We start from the raw sequence: 23,253 nt of genomic DNA on the forward strand, positions 1-23,253 counted from the left end.
AAAAGAACTCCCTTATTTGATGAGGCACCAAAATAACAAAAACAAAAACCCAGTGAGCGTTCTGGAATGCATAATTCATTCAATTGTACACATTCATCTTCCCCAGTTTTTAATTAGAAGGCCTGAAATTAAATGCCACACGTGTGTCTACTACTGATAGAGGGAAAGTTTGCATTTGGCAAAATTGGTTCCAAATGAATAAATTCCAGAGATTGAGAAAGCACTGAATTTCTAGCCCTGGGAAGAAGAACTGGAGATCCAGCAGGCCCGACACGCACTGCACCTCACGTATAAGGCACAGAATCTCACCGTATTTGGTTCTCGGTAAACCCCCGACTTCTCAAGGTCTTACTGTTGAACAGAACTTCGGTCAAGGCCTTCTCTGGGCTTAACCACGCAGCTAATGGTCTGAAGACACGGAAGTTAAGAGCTATCCATTGGGCAGCAAGACCCCGAGACCAACCCTGGAGCAGAAAGATCAGCACAGACAAGAAACGGACGAACGAATCACACACAGACACTTTATTAGTTTCCTCTATGAGAGACAGCAACATCAGTCTTTTTAACAGAAATCGCAGGTCACTGGAGAGGCCAAAGAGATGGAAGGAAGATGAAATATTTAAATTAATCAAAAGGCACTACGACCCCACCTAACACCTACTACCACAGCGGTAGCGGGCTAAGGAAGATTACGCTACGGCAAAAATAATCCTGTTAGAGATGACGTAGCAGGAAGCGACTTTGCTTTCCAGAAGACTGTGGTACGAGGAACACTTGCACCCCAGAGGACACCTGGCCAGGGGAAGGGCAAGATGGCTGAAGGTCAAGCCAAATGGAAAGGGACGGGTACAAAGGAGAATCCAAGCAACACAATCCCCAAGCAGGGGGTGAAGGATCAGGCTTTTTCCTCCCAAGAAGCATTCACTGCCCTGTGTGCCGCCTCCCCCCCTACCCCGGGCACCCCCACTCCCTCCAGAGAGCTGCAGCTTTACAGGACTCAGTGGCCTGGCCCGAGCTGGGCTGGGGCGGCCTAGGGTTCTTGCTGTCATTTTGCAGAGACTTTTGAGAGCCTGTCACAGGTTGGGGGTGGGGGGGGGGAACTGGGGTGGCTTTGTTGCCAGTAGTTCTGAACAAAGGAAACCCTGAAGTATTCACATGCAAAGTAGTCTGCGCTTCCCCCCCCTGCACATTCACACCCCTACAGAACACCCTCCGAAGCCTGAACTCTTGCTGTGCGCAGCTCAGCAGTTCATCTCGATCCATCGATCATCTTTCTCTACATTTAGGAGAAATGCTAATATACCCGATGAGGGGTGGAGAAAGCTTCGCCAGAGGCAAGCTGGGCCTTCTGCGGAATTTGTCATCAAATACCAAGGGAAAACAAGGGGGCGGGGTTCACTTTCTTCGTAAAAAGCCTCAGCAGTTACTCTATTATAAAGGGACGTGGCTGAACAGGTAGGAAACCGACTCCCCGTTGTGAGTTCTCCTGATGGCTTCTGCCAGGATCATGGAGATGTCGATCACCTAGGGGAGCCGAGAGGAGCATCAGGTTAGCAGCACACAGACAGATGCCAACCCTGGTGAGCAGCCTGACGAGGGGCCTTCCCCTTAAGGCTGCTGCACTAGGCTGTGTCCCCTCATGAGCCGCCCCCAGCTACCTTCTGCATAGTACTTTTTAACATAACCGCTTGGGAAAGGGCCAAAGTGCTCAAGGAGGAACACCCCTGACTCAGACTCACCAACACGGTGGTGCGCTGACACTTACAGATCCTCAGCAGTGAAAACAAGGGAATGCTTAAGCTGAAAAAACAAATCCTTAAGAAGGACATCGGTGCTCCACTTCTCCATATGAATCTCAGAAAGCTAAGGGATTACTGTACACGTTTTTAATGAGGCAAGGCCTTGTTCTTTTGGCGCCAACAGCCCTTGAACGTTAGTGTCTAATTACTTGGGGGAATTAAAGGAGGGGTCCCGGGACCTCCTGGTTTTATAGGTCTCAGGTGGAGCAAAGGAACCTGCATTTTAACAAGAATCCTAGGTAACTAACTTAGGCTGTTTCCAGAGCATGCTCTGAGAGACACTGAAGTTCTGAGGGGTGTACCCCCCCCCTTTTAAAGGTTTCCCACTGTGTCTGCAGGGGGCCAACAGTTCAGAGTGACACACACGCAAGTGTAAAGCACGGACTTGCAAATTTGGGTGTGAATCACAATCACTGAGAGCGTCCGCTGAAATGCTGTAGTCCCGATGCTCTGTCCTCCAGAGGTTCACCTCACAATCGGAATCTTTACATGTGATTTTTTTTTTTTTTTTTAACTTTTGGGTCACAGATCCTGATGACAGACTCAGCCCTTTAAGAGCAAAGGAGGACATCTTCAGAATCCAGACCCCTAACTCGCCATAGGCAACCACTTCCTGAAAATACTTCGTGGAGTCTTTTTTTGCAAGAACCTCCTCCTCACCTGTATTTTGGAGCAATGCTTCATCTTATCCTCCTGAGGTATGGTATTGGTGACTACTACTGCTTCAAAGCATGCGCTGTTAATGCGGGAAATGGCCGGGCCCGAAAAGATTCCGTGAGTCAAGATCGCATAAACTCTGGTGGCTCCAGCTGACAGAAGTCTAGAGGGAAACGCAGAGTTGCTCTGGATTACTCTCACTTGTCACTAGGGGACCTGAGTTGGGGGGCGGGGGAGGAGTGTATCTGTCAGCCTGGGTGCCTTAAAAACTCGCCCTCTCAGTTCTGGAAGCTGGGACCCCCAAGATCAAGGTGGTTACAAGGTAGTGGTCGCGCTGAGGCCTCTTCTCTTGGCCACCTCCCTGTGCGCTCACGTGACCTCTGCGCGCGCCCATGCACGGGGGAACCAGCTCTCAGTGTCTCTTCTTACAAGGGCACTATTCCCATCATGAGGGTCCCCCCCACGACCTCATCTAAACCTAGGTACTTCCCCCAAAGGCCCCATCTCCAAATATCATCACTGGAAGGGTAGGACTTCCAACGTATGAGCTTTAGGGGGCCATGATTCAGTTCACAGCAAAGAGAAATAATTGGACTAAGAACTTACCCGACTAGGTTTGGATTAACGTAGTAAAACTGGCACAGACTGCTATGCTCAACAAAATCCATTGCCTTCCCCGCACCCCCCACCCCGGGCACACAGCTGGACTACATTTCCCAGCCTCCCTTGCAAAAAGTTAGGCGTGGCCATCTGCCTGAATTCTAGCTATCAGAATGTGAGCAGATGCAATGTATACCACTGGCTGGGCTCAGAAGAATCTTCCATGGGTGATTCTCCATGCTCTTGTTTTCCCTTTCTGGCTGGCCAAACTGGAAATGTCTCCCAAGGTAATCTTGGAAGCCTTATGTTAAAGATGCAGCACCACAAAACTGAAAGAGGGATACCTGCACTGGAGTAAGCCAGGAACAAGAAACTATCATGGTAACGAACTGACATTTCGGGGAGCTGATCTGTTACAGCAGTTAGGGTTAACTTAATCATAAAGGACGAAATGAGTTTTATCAGTGTATACTCCAGGGTCCCAGTCAGGAATTGCTCAGCCCACAAATACTTTTTTAGCCCCTATTATATGCCAGGCCCTCTGCATGGCACAGACACCCTGAGGTTAAGAAAAAATTAGAGGAGAAACAAGGCTCTTCGCAGTGGTGTGGACTATAGCAATGAGGAGCCACTTAAGGTTTTCAAGGAGAGGAGTGATGGGCTCTAGCCTTAGTTTTAGACAGATTAGCAAGGGGGGAGGCAATGAGAGAGATGGACTAGGGAGGTAATAAGAGACTGGTGACTAGCAGCAGAGCGAACAGAGTGAAGGCACAATTTAGTGCAGGCAAGGGGGCACCTGGGTGGCTCAGTCGGTGAAGCGTCTGTCTTCGGCTCAGGTCATGATCCCAGGGTCCTGGGATCGAGCCCTGCATTGGGCTCTCCGCTTAGCAGGGAGCCTGCTTCTCCCTCTCCCTTTGCCTGTCATTTCCCCTGCTTGTGCTCTCTCTCTCTCAAATAAATAAAATCTTAAAAAAAGAAAAAGAAAATCATAAGGAAATTATATTTATAGTACCGCACTGTATTTATAAAAAAAAAAAATGCTTAAGTGGACTCACACAATTCAAATCCGTGTGAAGAGCCAATTCCTATCTTTTCAGGCCCATACATTTCTACTTTAATTTGTTTTTAAAAACGAACAAAAGTCGAGTATTCAGAGTGGTGAAAACATTTTGGAAATAAATACCGTCACACGGCACTGCCAATGTACCTAATGCCACTGAATCGTATACCTAATGGTCAAAACGGCAAATTTTATACTCTATATGGTTTAGCATAATAAAACTCAGAAGATCTGGGGGAAAAAAGAAAATATCCATCAATGTATGCATATTGCAATTCAAAAGCCTCGGGTGATAACAACTCCCAAAGCTAGTTACCAGCCCGCTCGACTTACTTCCACGAAGAATCCATAGGTGTAAGGCACTGAGACAGCGGCTAACTATGTTCCCCTTCTAACCACCAGCCCCACCTCTCCGCACTCACTTGTCGGCTGCGTGGCAGATTGTGCCACACGTGTCAGCCATGTCGTCCACCAGGATGGCCACCCGGTCCTTCACGTCTCCCACCAGCACCATGCGGTCTACTTCGTTGGCCTTTTTCCGCTCTTTGTGAATCAGAGCGAAGTCCACGTTCAACCGGTCTGCAATGGAGGTCACTCTGCAAAACAGGGTGTTTGCAGTTAAAACCTAAGGACGAAAGACAGGGACTAAACCATGGGCTTGCTTTCCGGCGGGGAGGTGGGGGGGGGGAGCACTCTTTGAAACCAAACTGTTCCCAGGGCTAGAAGAAAACAGCTCTCATTGATTGACTTCTCAGAGGCCAACAGCACAGAGTGGGTTTTATAGACTAATGCCTCCATATCCTGAGAGCAGTTTCTGAGCGTATTAGTCAGACTTCGATTATAATTAATTCTGGTTTACAGCGAGCGGGGGATAGCCAGATGCCTCACCAGTCCCAGGAAGCAGTAGGATGCGAAGGCACGTTCATTTAAGAGATTGGCAGCAGAAGGGGGAGAGAGAAGACGTCATTAACTAAGGCCGCGAGTGCACAGATTGGCCCAATTTGACATGCGGATGTTGTGAGAAGTGAACCTGAACCTGGCGGGAGAGGAGTCAGAATGCCTGTGCTCTCACCACACTCCCCTCAGTGCTCCATCAACTGTCAATGTCAACTGTACCTGGACACCAAGCTTGGAAGTTCCTTTTAGGAGCGCTAGAAAGAAAGTTATACCAATTAACCAGGAAAACTGGACATCTGGCTGCACAGCCCGAAGTATCTCCAAGTCAAAACGTCAGTCTCATTTTGCTATTACACAGTAATACAAACTGAACTAGAAGGTGGGACGGGAAGACCGATCTCTGATGACCAAGTCCCGTATAATTCACTCAACCAGAAATCGATTCAGTGTAAACGACAGCGTGCTGCTCAGTGTAAATGACGTGTAGGCCCCCCGCTCCACTGAGCCGTCCTCCCCGTGCATGAAGAAGCCTGTGCTTTGGGTCTTGTTTTTTTAAATGCAGCACTGATCCAACCAGAGCATTATGCCCGGTTTCCGCTGTGACTATGGTCATGTGACGGAGGTTGTGCTGGACAGGGGAGAACGTATGACCCTGTCATAGAGAACACAGAAGATCCAAACCACAACCTGGACGGTTCATGTACCGACCTAGATGAACCACACCCTGTGCTCTCCTCTCCATGACTACGGTGTGGGCAGAGGACGTCAAGAATAACCCATCTGCTTGGAACATTTACTTAATCCAAGACAAACGCACGATCCAATTAGCTCAAGCGTCCCCCACCGTCCAGACTCGATGGCCAACAACCTCAATGACCGACAAAGCGGAAGGGCTGGGAAGGCACTCCCTATACCTCTGAGGGGAGAACTCTGTGCAAGTCACCAGCACACAGGGATCTCCACTTAGTCCGAAAACCCTGCCAAGACAGAAGTGATAATAGCCACTCACTCTGAAAATACTCTACCGCTGTTAAGAGAATTATCAACACACACACAAAATAGTAATGAAGCCATAAGTCACCTACTGAAGGCAGTTTTCCTGGACCCAAATTTGGAAAGAAAATCTTGCCTGATTATTTATTTCGAACACTACTTTCTAAGTCCCATGGCAAGATGGGAAAACACTGGCCAACAAGTTAAGACAAGTTTGACAACTACCATTAGGGAGATGCTTTTTAGGCTTGGTTGCTTTTACAGATGATAACTAGTGATTACGTGGGACTCACGAAGCCATGCATCTGGCTGGATAACGGAACCCAAGTTCGCAGCTTAGCTGTTCTGTTGAAGTTACTGAAATAATGAGGTTGTTGAGAAACAGTCTTTGAAGATTTGAATGGCCTTTAGAAAGATCTGAATTAGCTTTTCCTAATCATCTGTGTTTTGTAGCCTCTTCATTCTATTTCCACAACAAGAAGAACATGTGTCATCCTTTTGAATGCATTACTAATGAGTGATCCACTAAGGAAATCAAGAGCTCTTAGTCCGCGCCACGTGAGCTGTAAAGCACTGAAACTGGCAATCCTTGGCAATCAGTTTGTTTAAAATGTTAAGGTCCTGGTTTTAAATAAAGTTACTCCACTTTATTTTCCTTCCTGCTTAATATCTTAATGCCAGAATGAAGACGGTCTAACCACTGGCATCATGAGGTGTGGAAAAAGCCTACTTGTCCACTAATAGCACGTAGTTCGAAAGCGGGTGCCATTCATCAGAAATCCAAATTTCCCACAATTCCGGATCGCTTCACAGCGGTGTGGCTAGCTCTGCGGTGCCCAGTGACTCATGGGTTTCAGTCAAGCCTACAACATGGTAGCTACTTAAGGGCCCCCTCTGTGCTGTCCTGCCTTTCAGACAGTGACTCAGGCCAGTAAAAGAGGGTTAGTAAAACTATGTCTAGCCCGTGTCCCGGTTCCAGCCATTCTGAAGTAGAGCTGACCCTTGGAAGACACGGGTGTGAACTGTGCAGGTCCACTTATGAGCCGATTTTTTCTTGATGCAGTACAGTACTGTAAATGTATTTTCTCAGCAACATTTTCTTTTCTCTAGCTTGCGTTCTTGTAATATAGTATTTAATACACATAAAATACAACATAGTTAATCGGCTGTTTATGTTATTGGGAATGCTTCCAGTTAACAGTTGGCTACCAGTAGTTAAGTTTTGGTGTGGTCAAAAGTTCTATGTGGATTTTTGACTGCATGGGCGGGGGGCGATGCCCCAAACCCCCATGTTGTTCAAGGGTCAGCCATACTTAAAAACTGTCATCTGCTAGAAAAATATCACTTTCTGGGGCACCTGGAGGGGCTCAGTCAGTTAAGCATCTGCCTTCAGCTAAGGTCATGATCCTAGGGTCCTGGGATCGAGCCCCAGGTCGGGCTCTCTGCTCAGCAAGGAACCTGCTTCTCCCTCTCTCCCCCGCCTGTGCTCTCTCTCGCTCTCTCTAAAATAAATAAATAAAATCTTGAAGAAAAAAAAAAGAAAACTATCACTTTCTGACACAGCTGTCTGAACGGTTTCCCCAGTACTTTGAGAATAATATGCATTCCGGCCATACCTCTTCGCTCCACCAGCGTCAGGTGACACAATAGTACAGTTCCTCCACTCAGAGATGTTCTCCCTTATCCACTTCAGGACAGCTGGCTCTGCATACAAATTGTCCACTGGGATATCAAAAAAGCCCTGTAGAAAGAAGCTGAGTCACGTTTGCTTTGTTTTTCTGCACTTCCATTTATAAATGACCAATACAAAGAGGTTAATAACTTGCCCGAAGAATACCTTCCTGTATCATTCAGACTGATTAGAAGGCATGCCCGCTGGAGCAGACTAAAAATGGCTTCCTCCTTCCTCAAACCTGGGCGGCACAGGAGAGTCCAGCCAAGAGGGGCAAAGCCTGCCCTCGGCTAACCCAAAGCTGACCACAGGAACATGAGTGAGCCCTTGGCAAGAACGGCCAAGTTCAGCTGATACCAGAACAGCCCAGTCAATGTGCAGACCCATGAGGTCATATTGCCTTATGGCACCAAATGTTGGGCTGGTTCGTTAGGGAGCAAGAGCTAACTGCTAAACCAGTTAGACATGCTTTGATACGTAAACCTAGTGGAATGCATTTATAATAAATGGTCACAGAGAGTAACTCTAATACTAGCTGCTACAGATTAGTTGTGTTTCTCAACAGATCTGTTCCTCTTCTATAAAATGGGTAGAAGCACCTACCCCGGGTACCTCACTGGATCGCCACAAGCCTCCAATGAGGATGTGAAAGCCCCTTTCAATAGTACAGAATATAAGGTAGTATTCTGCTCTGCTTTCTCCAGGTTTATGCTACAAAGTAGGTTCCGACAGCTGCGGCTCTCAATTTAACGATGACAGTAACAGTTCCTATTAATCGAGCACTTGTCCTGGGCCATGCGTTCTACCACAAATTTTGCACTCACAACAACAATGCGGTGTGTGTTCAGAGCAGTTAAATAACCTGCCCAAAGTTACAAAGCTGCTGAGTGTCAGAGCCAGTATTCGAACTAGGTCTGAACCCAAAGCCTATGCTCTTCTCAGAATTCCAGACTGCCTCCCTTATCCAACCATCCCAAAGGCCAAGATCAGGAACTATGCTTAAGGCGAGGGTGCTTACAGCACTGTCAATGTCTAGTTCATCGGAGCCGTTCCTGGGCAGGGTTTTGCTTCTCTGCAGTCTCCAGCATTATCAGCTCTCTCCTCTCCCACCCCTTTCTCATGCCCAATATTTAGCTTCCAGATACCTGAATCTGAGAAGCATGCAGGTCCATGGTGATAATATGATCCGCGCCTGCTACAGAGAGCATATTTGCCACCAGCTTGGCTGAGATTGGAGCCCGGCTCTAAATGGAGGGGGAGGAAAGAAGAACAAAAAAACCAAAAAGCCATTTTGAGAAACAATTCATTTGCTCGAGAAGCATTCCTTTATTGTGCACTTACTATGTTTAAGGCACCGTGCTGCCAGGAAATTCATAGAAAGTGCCATGGCCGTTGACTTCATGAGTAGATCACAATCTAGCACGAATAGTTAAGTGGAATATCACTTTTCCAAATCAGGATATGGCTTTCAGAAGAGAAAAATACCTTCCTACCTTTTGCTTTCTTAACTTAATGTACATAGTTTCAGCCTACTGAGTGTTGCAATGCTCAATGATCTAAACTAGGCAGACTTAAAAAAAAATCTTTTTCACAAAAATTATTAAAATCTCTTTTAACACATACTCAAACCTGTATGACATCTAACATGCCGAAATTTAAAGATCACAGAATGGAAATTATAGTTTATTTTGTAAATGATACCACTTTCCTACTCATCTGGAGGTCGACCTTCCGGCAACTTCAACCTCTTTAAATAACAGGCAAATACACCTGGCTGCACTATAAAATAGGAGAGGCCTTGCCCTTTATATTCTGTAGGAGCACTATACTCTCTCAGAATAAAAGTATCTGGGTTTCTCCCAGACACTGTATGCAAAATTTGAGCACCGATTATTACAATAGTCCTGCAAAGTTTTATGTACATTACCTTAGCCTCTAAAATCCCAGATAAATGAGGTGAGATGTGTATGTTTATAATGAGACTAAGCCTTCATGTAACCGACTTCAAGTTTTATGAAGACATCACAGCTGGAACCCCAAGAGGGTCCCAGAGGATCTACCAGAGTTTAAAAAATATTCCACTCCACAGTAGCTGGTGCTTAGTCCTACTGACACAATTAAAAAGTCGCAGTGAGCTAACATATGGATGGATGTTACATATGTATGTAACATATGTATGAAAGTCACATATGTATGACTAGAACAAATACAGACTACAAATGAGTTGATTTATATAAACCAACCCCGTGTCAATTGTTTTTGAACACTGGGTGATACCCAAAAGAATGTGATTAAAAAAAAAAAAAGTAATATACCCTCTAAATATGGGTCTGAGGATTAAGGAATTTTTGTGACTTTGGGCAAGTGCTGCTTCTGATTAAAAAAAAAAAAGTTATTTTGTTTTTGTTTTTGTTTTTTAAAGGAGATTCTGCTCCCACCTTATCCTTCTTATCCTGTCGGGCATAAGGGAAGCATGGGATGACTGCAGTAACCCGGCTGGCTGAGGCAATCTTGCAGGCATTAATCATGATCAAAAGCTCCATTAGATTGTCATTGATTTCGCCACAACCACTCTGAACAATGTAGACATCCTCTCCACGTACGCTTTCTCCAATCTCCACACTACAACGAGAAAGGAAGGAAAGCAGAAAAAGAAAAAAAAAAAAAACCAAGAGATTTTATTTTTTAAAAAAAATTTTAAAAAGATTTTATTTATTTATTTGAGAGAGAGTGAGCGAGAGAGCATGAGGGGGGAAGGGCAGAGGGAGACGCTGACTCCCTGCTCAGCGGGAAGCCGGGACTCGGTTCCAGACTCCAGACTCCGGGATCATGACCTGAGGCGAAGGCAGACACTTGACCAGCTGAGCCACCCAGGCGCCACAAAAAAACAAGAGATTTTTTAAAGCACTACACTACATTTCTACAGACAGTAAGGTCTAAAAAGTACAGCTTCCCTATGTTCACGGGTTATAGACTAGTGGGGGTCAGGCGAACACTGGTCCCCTCATTTTGGGAGATCCCCTGTACCAGAAGCAGTTTACTGCCTCAGTTTACTCCGGTGTGCCATAGAAATATTAACTACTTTTCACAAGTGACGTGGCATGAAGATTGGTTAAAACACAAGTAACTGGAACATAATTTCAGCGAGCTGCCTGTACCTCATTATATACAGGAATAGGACATGTGAATGCAAATTTGATATAAAATCTGTGACTGTCACAATTCACACAGAACAAAAGCAGAAGGATCACGTACGGAATGAATCACTACTGTTCTATAATGATGGCTTCTACGGAAGCCAGCACATCTACCATATTGGCACTTTACTCAACAAACAGTCCATGTTCATATGCCAGTCACTGTGCTAAAGTGTCAGAGACGCATGGAGAATAAAACAGATGTGGTCCTTGCCTCCATTTTGTGCCAACTGTATTCTGTCCAATTAGTAAGTCTTGTTTAAAAAATATCCCACAGGAAACTAATTATGGAGTAGGGCTATACTTTACCATAAAATGAAAGTTTTAATATCCACGCTTGGATCCTTACCAAGAATAACTTAGGATTAAAAAAATCATAACCTCCCTGACACCTCAAAGCAACACCATTTCCCGAATTAATCCTGCGGGGGAGGCGGGGGTTATCTGTGGACGTGCATACAGTAGGTAGTGTGTATCGATCCAGAGTAGGTCAGAATAGTTGATAACTCCTACTGATCAAGAGCAAAACTGCAACAGGAGGTAATTCCATTGCCAGAAGCAGCTGATATAGGAGAGAATCATTTAATATTTATCCCTTTCCAATCCAAGTAACAGTTAATTTTAAAAAGAATGTTTATATTGTAAAGCAAGAAAAATAAGAGCAAACGGTAAAAATCAAGCCAGAAACCAAGGAGAACGGGGAGGCTGAGATTCCTGGTAGCCAGAAGGACGAGGAAAACACAGTGGTTGGGGATATCTGGAGATAAGCCTTCAGGCCCCGAATTCAAGAAGTATTGTATACTAGGGATCCTTACATTAAAAGTGCATTGTTTTCTCAATAATCAATATCAGTAAGGGATGCCTTATTGGTTAAGTGTCTGCCTTTGGCTCAGGTCATGATCCCGGGGATCCTGGATCCCGGGGGCTCTCTGCTCAGTGGGGAGTTTGCTTCTCCTTCTCCCTCTGCCCCTCCCTCCGGCTCATGCTCTCACCATCTCAAATAAATAAATAACTAAGTAACCTTTAAAAAAGGCAAAAAAAAAAAAAAATCAGTATCAGTAATCTCAGTTCCTACACTGATAAAGTAGAAAATGCGCAAAATAAACCCAGAGCAAGCAGAAGAAAATAACCGTAAGAGCAGAAGTCAGTGAAACCGAAAACAGGAAAACAATAGCGATAAACCAATGAAACACAAAGCGGGCTCTTGGGGTGAGGGGAATGAAAAAACCGGTAAGCCTCGGGGCACCTGGCTGGCTCAGCGGCTCTTGATCTTGGGGTTGTGGGTTTGAGCCCCATGTTGGCTGTAGAAATTACTTAAGTAAATAAACTGGAAAAAATTTTGAAAAAAACTGATAAGCCTCTAGGAAGACTGACCGGAAAACAGCTTCACTGGAGAGCTCTACCAAACACTTGAGGAAGGAACACCAATTGTGCACCATCTTTTCCAGAACCGAGACGAGGCAGGACTATGTTCCAACGCATTTTACATTTTACAAGGCCAGTACCAGCGAGACACCCAAACCAGACAAAGGCAAGCTAAGGAAACTACACAGAGCGAGAAGTGTGGGTGTGGTTACAACAGGAAGGAGCCTTGTGGTGACAGGATGGTTTAGTATCTTGACTGCATGAAGGGCCATATCGTGCCTCTTGCATTACACTAGTTTTGCATTAAACTATAGTTTGGGAGAACTCTGGTTGGGAGCGTTGGGAAAACTGGGAAATGGATACACAGGATTTCTCGGTATCATTTCCTACAATTACATGTGAATATACAACTGCCTCGAAATTTGGTTTTAATGACAGAGGGCATTATTACACTTTGTGTGGATCTGGGTAAACCATTACCGCAGCCCTCCATGAAAGCGGAGGTCATAAAAGTGTAACTAGAAACAAAGGCATTTCTGTATGAAGTCAAAGAGCGTCATCCAGTTGGATTACGTTCTGAGAAACTATGTAATACGGTGAGGGAATCTGGAAAACTCTGACTTTTTTGATTTGAGAAATAGCTCATCTCCACGTATTTTCTCCCTAGGTTACTATGCATCAGTCACCTGGTCTGTCTTCCTCTACGTTCCCTGAATCTGTCCTTCATCATGTCATTGCCCTGCACTTGGTCCCACTACCTGGAATGTTCTTTGTGTGACTAGCTCATTTATTTCTCAGGTCTTCAATCAAAATACCTCCTCTGATTATCTTAATTAAAAAAAGTGACTTCCCTGAGGACCAAAAGATTAAATTGACTTAAAAAAAAATCAACCTGGGCGCCTGGGTGGCTCAGTTGGTTAAGCGTCTGCCTTCGGCTCAGGTCATGATCCCGGGGTCCTGGGATCGAGCCCTGTGTCAACCGTTGACTAGCTCCCTGCTCAGTGGGGAGTCTGCTTCTGCCTCTCCCTCCTCCCTGCTGCTCACTGCTCGTGCTCTTGCTTGCTCTCAAATGAATAAATAAAAAATCTTAAAAAAAAAAAATCAACCAATTGCACCATATGGGCTTCATGTGCATACCGATTCAGGCAAACAACCCCCCCCCCATATTTATGAGACAGGGAAATTTGGAACACTAGCTGGGTTTGATATTGAGACTGCTGTTAAATTATTTAGGCAAGAAAATGGTATCATGGTTACTGAAATACATATGGGTGATATGATATAATATCTAGGTTTGTTTCAAAATAATTGTGGGGGGTGTGTGTGGAAGGGGAAATTGACAGATGAAACAAGATTAAGCCAATAATTGATAACTGCTAACCTGGGTGGGTGATGGGTACACTGGGGGAGACCATTATACTATTCTCTCTACTTCTGTTTGTTTGAAATGTTCCACAATAAAGTGACCCTCCCCAGTTACTACCTTCACAACACTTACCATAACTTGTTATTGCTTTATATTTTTACCCACTTGTTTATGGTCGTCTCTTCCCTTAGAATGCAAGCTCCATGAAGGCAGGGACCAGATCTGCCGTGCTCTTCTGTGTCCCCAGCCAGCCAGGGCCGGTGTGACACAAACAGCGAATGAATAAATACTCCCTCAGGATTAGGCTGCCTCTTGGGATCCACTCACTTGGGGATCCACTCACTTGAGTCGGAATGCAAACCTTCTGCAGGTGTGCTATTGAGAAGATTTAGAAGACTGGCTTCTATCATCCCTCACAAAGTAACTCACTTCGCACTAGAGGCAAGTGGGTCCAACATGTTTCTTTAAAAGATTTTATAAATCTGCTCAGATCCTTTTCACATATACTCAGCTGGCAGAGATTTCGTTTTGGGTAGAACTACAACCTGTTGGGCCCACCACAATGGGGATAGCTACGAAGAATTTTATGCCAGGCTCCTGAAATCTTAATACAGAGGCAACCTAATGAACAATATAGCAATTTTGTGGACCCTGGTTTAGCTTAACTGACATCTATTTTTTAAAGATCTTATTAGAGAGAGAGAGAAAACAAGTGGGGGGAGGAGTAGAGGGAGAAGCAGACTCCCCACTGAGCAGGGAGCCCGATGTGGAGCTCGATCCCTGGACCCCGAGATCATGACCTGAGCCAAAGGCAGACCCTTCACCGACTGACCAACCCAGGTGCCCTGTGAACTGACATCTATTAATCACCGGGATCAGCCTTAAAAAGCAATGGACTCTGTCCGCAATGTTAACTATGCCAATGCCAAATCTGCTTTCTGAAGACATTCTTCAAATTTCAAATGGACAAGCAGGAGGGAGCCAGGGAGGGCTTTCTGGGAGAGCAACTTCCATGTTTTCCAAAGTGTAGGTCCTAGAATGGCACCGTCCAATCTGGGAGTCACTGGACTTGTATGGTTATCAAGCACTTGAAATGTGATTAGTGTGTCTGAGGAACTGAACTGAAATGTGCTAGAAGCATAAAATACACACTCTTTTGTGCGGATGGTATAAATAAAAGGAAAAACATACCTCAAGGTTACTGTCACTTATGTGTTAAAACTATCCTATTTTTGGATATGCTGGGATAAATAAAATATATTATTAAAAAACTAAAAACCACAAGCAGACAAGGCTGAGTAACACCTCCTGGAGGAGACCATGTTCTGCAATGTACTCACTGGGGCAGGCCCAAGTAAGAGGCAGTGGTGTTTAAAGGGACTTCTCAGATCTCCTTTACTCACAATGCCCACCCTTTGACAAGTTCCAGGCTACAAGAGCCCTTTCTATGTTTTATGGTGCACAACTCTGGGGTCTTTACCAGGTATTTCAAATATCTGAGCAACTTCAAAACTGGGGTGAGAGCCCCATACCTCATCACCTCCTTGACTAAGATCTCCATTTCCCAGGGGTAGAACCAAAGTCAGGCACACTTATTTCCAATAAAGTCAATGGTATCCTCCACATCTGATATGGGAGGCCTGTGGCTCTTATTTCAGTCAAGAACACAGAATATCATCTGTAGTCCAGACGTTCACTCAACCAGAACCAGGTTGTTTGATTAGGAGCTAGGGAACAGTAGTTTAGCAACTGATCCAAGATAGCATTAAGAGAAGGGCTAATTCTCTATTTCAAAGCTTTCTTATTTTCAAGGAAGACCAGAAAGCAACATCCTTGGACCATGATGGCTCATCTCTCTTTACAAATGCCTGGACTACCAGAGTCAATATAAAAAATACCCATGAGGGGCGCCTGGGTGGCTCAGCTGGTTAAGCCGCTGACTCTTCAGCTCTGGTCTCAGATCTTGGGGCCCTGGGATGGAGCCCCATGTTGGGCTCCACGGTCAGCAGGGAGTAGGCTTGAGATTCTCTCTCCCTCTGCCACCCCTCCCTCCCCGCTGGCTCTCTTGCACTCACTCACATACTCTCTCTCTCTGGAATAAATAAATCTTAAAAAAAAAAATTACCCACAAAATTGTTTACATTGTTCCTTATGTTACTCGATATCATTATTTAAGGATCCCACCCATAAAATTCTTAGACTTTCCTGCCTGGAGGTGTCTAAAGAGTTTTATGAAAAAAAAAAAAAACTACATAATCCACTGCATATGCCTTTATCCCTTTGGCTGCCATGAAGCCAAGGGATACAGTTAAAGTAACACTGACCTTCAGTAATCACTTTATGCCAAATTCTTGGCACGATTACAATAGTCCTTTGTTTTAGAAGGCTTCTGATGCATCTATTTAATGACCCTTTTGTACGTGTGACTATCATGAAACACACTTAAAAATCCTTTCTTGAAAGCAGATAAGGTATTAATTATAAAATTAAATTATCACTGCCAAGTAAACATCAGGGGTCATTTGCTAAATACAATACTTTAGTAGAGGTGATTCTTTTAGAAATTATAGTCTAACATCATAGAAGGTCTGAAAAATAATTTTTACAAAAGCACCAGCTCACCGCCCTACACAATCACTAGTAACATTTTTGTGTTATTGTATCATCTGATGATAGTCACCCAGCAGTTCAACCACTCCCCAAAGCCAAATTGAGGACTAAAATTTACCCTCAAGCACAGAAAGGTGTTATGACCAGGCATGTATCTAATAACTTGAAAATTTTCTTTATTAAACTATATCCCAAATAAAGTGGTGCAGGGGCCCCTTGGTGGCTCGGATGGTTGAGCACACAACTCTTGGTTTCAGCTCAGGTCATGGGTCTCATGGGTTGTGAGACTGAGGCCCGCATCAGGGCTCCACACTCTGAGGGGAGTCTGCTTGAAGAATTCTCTCCCTCTGCCCCTCTGCCCACTTGCACACTCTTGTGCAGCCGCTCTCAAATAAATAAATAAATCAAAATAAAGGGGTGCGAGTAAACTAGGACACCGCCTTATTTTACTGTACATAACTGATCTCACTAATTAAGATCAATCCTTCCCTCCAGTAGTATTACAGTGTACAGACTTTCATAAAGCCTAAAAAGCCTGCAAACTACACTCAGATTATACAGCTTGGTCAAGAAACAGTTCAAGAAATCTTAATATTTGTCTTATGGTTTCCTCTAAGTCAAAGATGATAAATTAGGCAGTGACTGATGGTAGAACAGCTGTGCCTAAAACCTGTTTGCTCTTAATGTAATCTATCAGGTGGAAAAACCTGGTTTAGCAATTTAAAGGGTAACACTCCATGTTCTCTCCTTCTAGCTAATGGCGTGTTCTCCAGCTGGCTTTGGGCCAATCATTCTCCCAATCTTTTAGTGAGGGCAGACAGGCCATGTCCTCCAATGAGAAAACTAGCTTCTCCATTACCTTTCCTTTAGCATCAGGCATAAGGGCATCCATAAGGCTACACAAAAGGAAATAAAGCGAAATCTAAAAGGCAGGTAGCATTCTTAAGAAAATCTCAAGAATTCAGACGGAGACATTGGCATGTGCAAAATGCAAGGGATTAACTAACCGGGGGATATGGTTCTTAGGGAAATCCTGGCAACCAAAGTTAGTCTTCCCCCTCTCAGCCTATCCAGAGTAATGAGATAAACCAAAGGTACTTACCGCTATTGAAGAGAATAAGAAAAAATAAAAACTTTTGAATATACTAAAGTTTTAAAAGCCAGATGAAATACTGTATCAGCAAAAATTTAAACAGTAATACCTAGAGTTGGGCAAATTACTTAACTTCTGAATCTTAGTTCCTTCATCCATAAAATGGGGATGGTAACTTCTCAGTAGTGTTGAGGGGATTAAAAATGGATAAAGTACTTAACATAGGAACTAGCACATCTTAAGCACTCACTATACATTAATCACTATTAGTACTGTTATTGCTGATGAGAACAGAAACTGGGTCAACTCTTTTAGAGAGTAATTTGCCAACATGTTACCAAATACCTGAACGATGGTATATACCCCTTAACCTAGTAATTCCCCTTCTAGGGATTTGTCCTAAGGAAATCATCAGAAATGGTCAAAGATTTATGTTCAAAGGTTTTCATATAAAAGCATTAGTCAAAAATGGGAAATATCTAATAGCAGGGACTTGGTTTCCTAAAATTATAGTAAAACGATAAGACAAGACTCTACAGCTATTTAAAACCATGTAGACTAAAATATTAGGGGACAAATTATTCAAAAAATACTGCTAAGTGATGAAAGCTATAAATACCTCACATTTTTAAAAAGATTTTATTTATTTATTTATTTATTTATTTGGGGGGGGGGGGGAGAGTAAGGGAGAGGGACAGAATCTGAAGCCGACTCCTCACTCTAAGCACAGAGCCCGATGTAGGGCTTGATCACACAACTGTGAGATCATGACCTGAGCCAAAAAACAAGAGTAGGGTGCTTAACTGACTGAGCCACTCAGGCGCCCCAAACATCTTACATTTTTGAAAAAGCACTTAAACACACTAAAATATCTGGAAGGTCATAAATTAAAACGTGAACAGTCGACTGTGGGTGGTAAGACTACTTGGGGTGTCTTTTTTCTCCTTGTCCTCTTCTGTATTTTCCACATTTTCTGCAATATCATCACCCCCACTTCTTACCAACATTCACTGTGCATTTATTGTGTGGGACAGTGTTTTCCTTTACTCTCATCTCATTTCATCTTCACAGTAATTCCATGGGTAGATATTACTTTACAGATGAGATTACTGGGGCAAAGAAAAGCAAAGACTTCACATGCAGGTTCTCTGATTCCAGAGCATGAACTTCTAATCTCTTATCTATCTGTGTGTGTGATACACCCACCTCCATGTATATACGTATGTATGTTTCCTAAATAACTGGACATCAATGGATGATCTTGACTCGAGAAGAAAAGCCACTCTGCTCAAGAGAGCACCAACCCCTGAGCTTCTGCCAAATTGTACAGATAGCAAAACTGTCTCATTTGAGGCTGGGCTCTGCAGTTCTCCCTCTGATGACCCAGAGTACCCACTGAGCTGCTCAGTTCATGTCCTTAAGAGCCCAGGAGTCACACAGGGCAGCAGTTAACATTTCTACAGTGCAGAAGAGCCAAAGGTGGGGGGGGCGGCGCAGAGAGGGGGAAGCTCCACAGGTAACATATTCCATTATGTTCAATGAAGATTTCAGACCATCTATGGCACCAAAAGGCTAATGATTAAGCCTGAAACAGGGAAACCAAACCAGTCAGCAATTTTCCATGTTGGGCTTAATCTTAACCAGGGTTTCCAAGCATGCTATTGTCCAGCTGTTTAAAAATGAAACCAGCCTGATCTCCGAAGTAGATTGGGATTGCTGATGAATTCAGATCAGTCAGAACACTAAATTGTTCTCACCCTCCCTGTCTCCCAATATAGCTTCAGGTTCTAGGGTATTGCTTTAGGCAGAGGGTGAAGGGTGAACACAAAGAAAAATAAGGTCTTTGTATTTTTCCTAGAAGCCTAGGAAAAGGATTTAATAACCACAGTTCTCTAAGGGGGCCGGAAAAACCCCTCTAAAAGAAAATCATTCTTGGCCCCTGCCTATACTGCCACTGGCCAAGTCTGATCCTGTACTGTCTTATTATGGTGTCATAACGGTGTGGTCACAGCCAAAGACAGCAGCTTGGCCAGCCTCTTCTGACTAAGCTATTGCCTGGTTACAGACAGTGTCAGCGTTTGCACTATCATCTGCATCACAACCAGCGGCACCGTAAGCAAGTATCCAGAAGGAAGCTGTCCACTACACATGAATGCTTTTATCAGCAGGTCTAGGAAGGATAGGGGAGTTGCACTTCGGTAGTAAGTTTAAGGAAAGAAAAAAAGGAAAGGCATCTAGGAAAAAATGTTGAAAGTAACCTTATCTAATTTAACCGATCCACTAGGTTTGGTGTAAACCTTCCCCTTAACAGATGACTGCATCTGTGAGATTGTGGGCACCGGCCTGATCTGATCGACAGGGCAAAGAAACACCAAGTATGAATATCAGAACCGTTAGATTCTACATTCAGGTGGAAGGATCAGGTAAGTAAGTTTATCTCTAAGATGGCCCCCAAAGTGCAGGAGGAAGTTGGAAGTGGGGGGGAGGGAGCAAGTTTAATTAGCAAGGCAATGAACAAAATTCGAGCTGCAATGCACTATGCAATTCCGGTCTTCCACTCATCTTTCCTCCATTCTCTTAACACTCGGGGATAATAAAACTGTTTCCTAAATTCCCCACGCGGGCTAAGAAAAGTGGACAAGTTCAGGATAGACTCTGCTAACTGAAAAATAGGTTTCTGTATCATCTGGACCAGTAGCTGCACTGGGGAAGGTCAAGGATTCCAGAACGAAGGTTCCCTAAAATTTTCTGGATGGCTCAAGCTGAGATGCTGGCAATCAGGATGCAGAGCTGATGCATCACTTTATCTGAGCAGCTAGATTTAACTTCAGTACGGTTCCACTTCTAAAGACGTGATGCTGAAGATGTGAAAAGCCAACGCCTGCCAATCCAACGGAAGTCCTTAGTAATAATTTTGGCGCCCTCAGTACATAATGTCAGTTTCCCTCACTACAAAAACCCGACCGACACCATTTCGAATTGAAAAGCTGCTTAAGACTCTAAGAGAAACATCGGGAGGACTCAGTACGCCGCAGTAAGGTTCTCCCAAGCAAGCTGGTCCAAGAGTTAAAGTGAACCCAGTCCTGTCTGGATGGCTCCACAGCGAAGCGACAAAGCCACGTGTCCCCCTGGCTGAGGCTAAGCGTCTTTCCCTTTCCGTCGCTCTAGGCAGCCGCTATCCCCGTCTTGGGTCCTCCAAGCCCTTGCCTTCAAACCCAGCAGCTTCGCCTCCTGCTCCATCTTGACTCCACCCCACCGCACGGTGAGAATGAACGTGACCCTCCCGCGAGAGGTAACATAACGGAAACAACCCGCGGGGCACGCTCGCCACAGAGCTGCCCCTTCCCCTTCCCCCGCCCCCCCAACCCGGGTCGCACACAACTCACGCGGCGGCCCCATCCCCCTACCCTCTGTCGCCCCAGCGTCGCCCCCCGCCGCCCTGGCAGGTGAGGCCGGTCGGGGTCCGAACTTCGCCCTTACCAGGTCTCTTGATTGCTGAATTTCTTAGTCACCACCTTGCCTAGCTCCAGGCCCAGGCGGTCAGCAATTTTCTGGGATAAGTCCTGGTGGGAGCTGCCGCTGAAGATTTTAATATTCGGCATCTTGCCTCACTACCCTAGGCACTCTCCGCTCAGCGATCACTGCGGCTGCCGAGACGGGACCCGAAGTCGGCCAAGAGACTCGGTGCTGACCGCTTCGCGTTGCTACTCCGCCATCTTGCATTCCCGCCCGGCGTGCGGCTCTAAATTGCCCCGCGCCGGGGAGGCGGGGTCAGCAGGCTGGTCCACACCCCGCCGCCGCGATTAGCTGAGCGGGAGCGAGGGGCGGGTTTCTCGCCGCGGCTCGGCCTGCCCCCGCCTGTCTCAGGTATTGGCTGGAGGCCATGAAAAGGGTGAGGCTAAGGCGCGGCGCCGCCCTCTGAAGCTAGGCGGTCGGGGCGAGCCGGCTCCCGAGCGCCCAAGCGAAGCGCGCTCGACTGCCGGGGGGTGGAGGGGTGTTGGTGGCGCGTCGTGCCAGCTCTTTCCCGCAAGCGGGAGATCAGACACGCTTCCCCCCCCCCCCCGCCCCTTGAGCACCAGAAAGTAAGTCTGGCTCTGGTTTGCCGTTCCTTTTAAGAAAATCTGTTTAGCGGGATGGCAGCCAGTTTGTCAGAATGAAAGGGAGATTTCTGAACGGGAGTTTGCATGTTTCTGAACATGATTTTTACCTCTTTATAAGGGCAGGGCTGATTTAAAGCACGGTGACATCACCGAGAGACACCCGTGGTACGGGTGCGTCCAGAGGGCGTGTTTGCCCTTTGCCACTGTGCAGCGTTGCCTTCGCCTGGAAGACGAGTCGCAAGGGGGAAAGGACTGAGCGCCCGCCACCTCCATCATCCAGAGCCAGGGCAAGAGAAAGCTGTGTTTTGTTTTGGACGATGGGACCAAGCGTGTTCAAACAAGTGAAGGAGTGTGGATTTTCCAAAATACCCTGGCAATAAGGGTCTAATTTATCTACCCCTTGGAAAGGAGAGAAAATAAAGTATATGTATGGGACTCCAGATTAAGAGCCCCGAAGGAATCAGGAAACCTAGTTTTTGGTCTTTCTGCCTCATGTGAGCCTCAGCGTCATGTCCACATGTTGCTCATGAGGCCTTTTACACCATGTTTTATTATTTTTATAATGATACATGGGCTAATGGGACCAAAGAGAGCCTTCATCCCTACACCACATTTTCATTCAGCATATTCCAAGCACAGGTTAGAAGAGAAAAATCATACAATTTTAGAATCATACAATTTTAGTTATGAGCACCATAACTACAAGCTGTAAAAATAGAGGGGACTTCAGAAATCATCTAGTCTCCTAGCTTCATCTTACATATGGTGAAACTAGGACCCAGAGATAGGAGGGGATTTGTCCAAGTGGCAAAGGCAGAAAATACTCAAACCAGCATCCTGTGTTTCTCTCATTGCCATGTTCAGCAGTGTCCATGGAGGACCTCTCCCGACCCTTTGTCATACTTTTACGAGTTCAGAAATTTAATGTAGGCCCAGGTGTCTAGGGGTACTTGGGGAAGGAAGCAAACAGCAAGGCAGGATATTAAGGCAGAATATCCATCCTAGTTCATTCATCAAATATTTATTGAGTGCTTTGTTGCATACAAAGAGGTGTGGGGGCGCCTGGGTGGCTCAGTCAGCTAAGGGTCCGACTCTTGGTTGTGGCTCAGGTCATGATCTCAGGGGCCCTGGGATCCAGGCCCCGGTTGGACTCTGTGTTAAGCAGGGAGTCTGCTTAAAGATTCTCTCCCTCTGCCCCTCCCCCCCCCGATCCTTCTTTGTCTTTCTAAAATAAATAAATAAATAAATCTTAAAAAGCAGTGTTCTAGGCATTGAGGGGATTAGAAAGTATTTGCACCCAAGGAATTCGTTCATTCGAAAAATATTTATTGAATACTTTTAATGTACCCGGCCCTGTTCCGGGCACTGAGAATATGATAGTAATCAGTCAAAAACCCCTGCTCTCATGGAGGTTATGGTTTCAAACAAGAAATGTGTAAGTAAAGACAATATATAATATGTCAGATGACGGTAAGCGCTGTAGAGGAAAACGAGGCAAGGAAGTGGGATAATGTGCCAGGATGGTAGTAGGGGAGAGGGGGTTTTAAGTGGGGTAGTCGGAGGAAGCTGGTCTGGGAAGGTAACGGTTGAACAAAGACCTGAAGGAGATAAAGGAAGGAGCCATGTTGATATCTGGGACAAGCAGAGGGAACAGCAGGTGCAAAGGCCCCAAGGCAGGAGAGTGTCTAACTCGTTTGCAGAATAGTACAATGGTCGGTGTGTCTGGTGCGGAGTGAGTGTTGGGGTGGTGGGGGTAGAGCACACCTGTAAGAGAAAATAAGGAAAATAAAGTCAGTGAGGTGAGGGCAATTGGTGGGAGGCTGCTGATCAAGGACCTTGCAGGA

At 45.3% G+C, this 23,253-nt stretch overlaps 1 protein-coding gene and 2 long non-coding RNA genes across 6 annotated transcripts in view; 2 read left to right on the plus strand and 1 right to left on the minus strand.

Moving 5' to 3' along the window:
• Nucleotides 1–2,464, plus strand: part of LOC112810158 (uncharacterized) — a 33,222-nt gene extending 30,758 nt beyond the window's left edge. For both annotated transcript variants that reach the window (XR_003204777.2, XR_003204776.2), the window contains exon 3: nt 2,328–2,464. This is a non-coding gene — a long non-coding RNA (uncharacterized lncRNA). The remainder of the gene's footprint in view (nt 1–2,327) is intronic.
• On the minus strand, nt 508–20,929 carry PRPS1 (phosphoribosyl pyrophosphate synthetase 1). 3 transcript variants are annotated; one of them, XM_025853648.2, is made up of 7 exons: nt 20,790–20,929; nt 10,117–10,300; nt 8,824–8,922; nt 7,623–7,747; nt 4,539–4,712; nt 2,460–2,619; nt 508–1,524 (listed from the first exon to the last, which is right to left on the minus strand). In XM_025853648.2, exons 1-7 carry the CDS (start codon nt 20,909–20,911, stop codon nt 1,432–1,434), a joined length of 957 nt encoding a protein of 318 aa, XP_025709433.1. In that variant the 5' UTR covers nt 20,912–20,929; the 3' UTR covers nt 508–1,431. The 3 variants fall into 3 exon arrangements, with proteins under 3 accessions (XP_025709433.1, XP_073741890.1, XP_073741891.1); XM_073885789.1 differs by lacking the exon at nt 10,117–10,300 and having other exon boundaries at nt 20,790–20,926; XM_073885790.1 differs by lacking the exons at nt 7,623–7,747; nt 8,824–8,922; nt 10,117–10,300.
• Nucleotides 20,930–21,067: 138 nt separating this feature from the next.
• Nucleotides 21,068–21,869, plus strand: LOC141371293 (uncharacterized). The gene is made up of 2 exons (XR_012376120.1): nt 21,068–21,176; nt 21,528–21,869. It is a non-coding gene; the product is annotated as an uncharacterized lncRNA (long non-coding RNA).
• The last annotated feature ends 1,384 nt before the right edge of the window (nt 21,870–23,253 follow it).

Source organism: Callorhinus ursinus, unplaced genomic scaffold (assembly GCF_003265705.2).
Source record: "Callorhinus ursinus isolate GAN/ISIS: 27379988/994484 unplaced genomic scaffold, GSC_fseal_2.0 scaffold65, whole genome shotgun sequence".
NCBI classification, from domain to species: domain Eukaryota; kingdom Metazoa; phylum Chordata; class Mammalia; order Carnivora; family Otariidae; genus Callorhinus; species Callorhinus ursinus.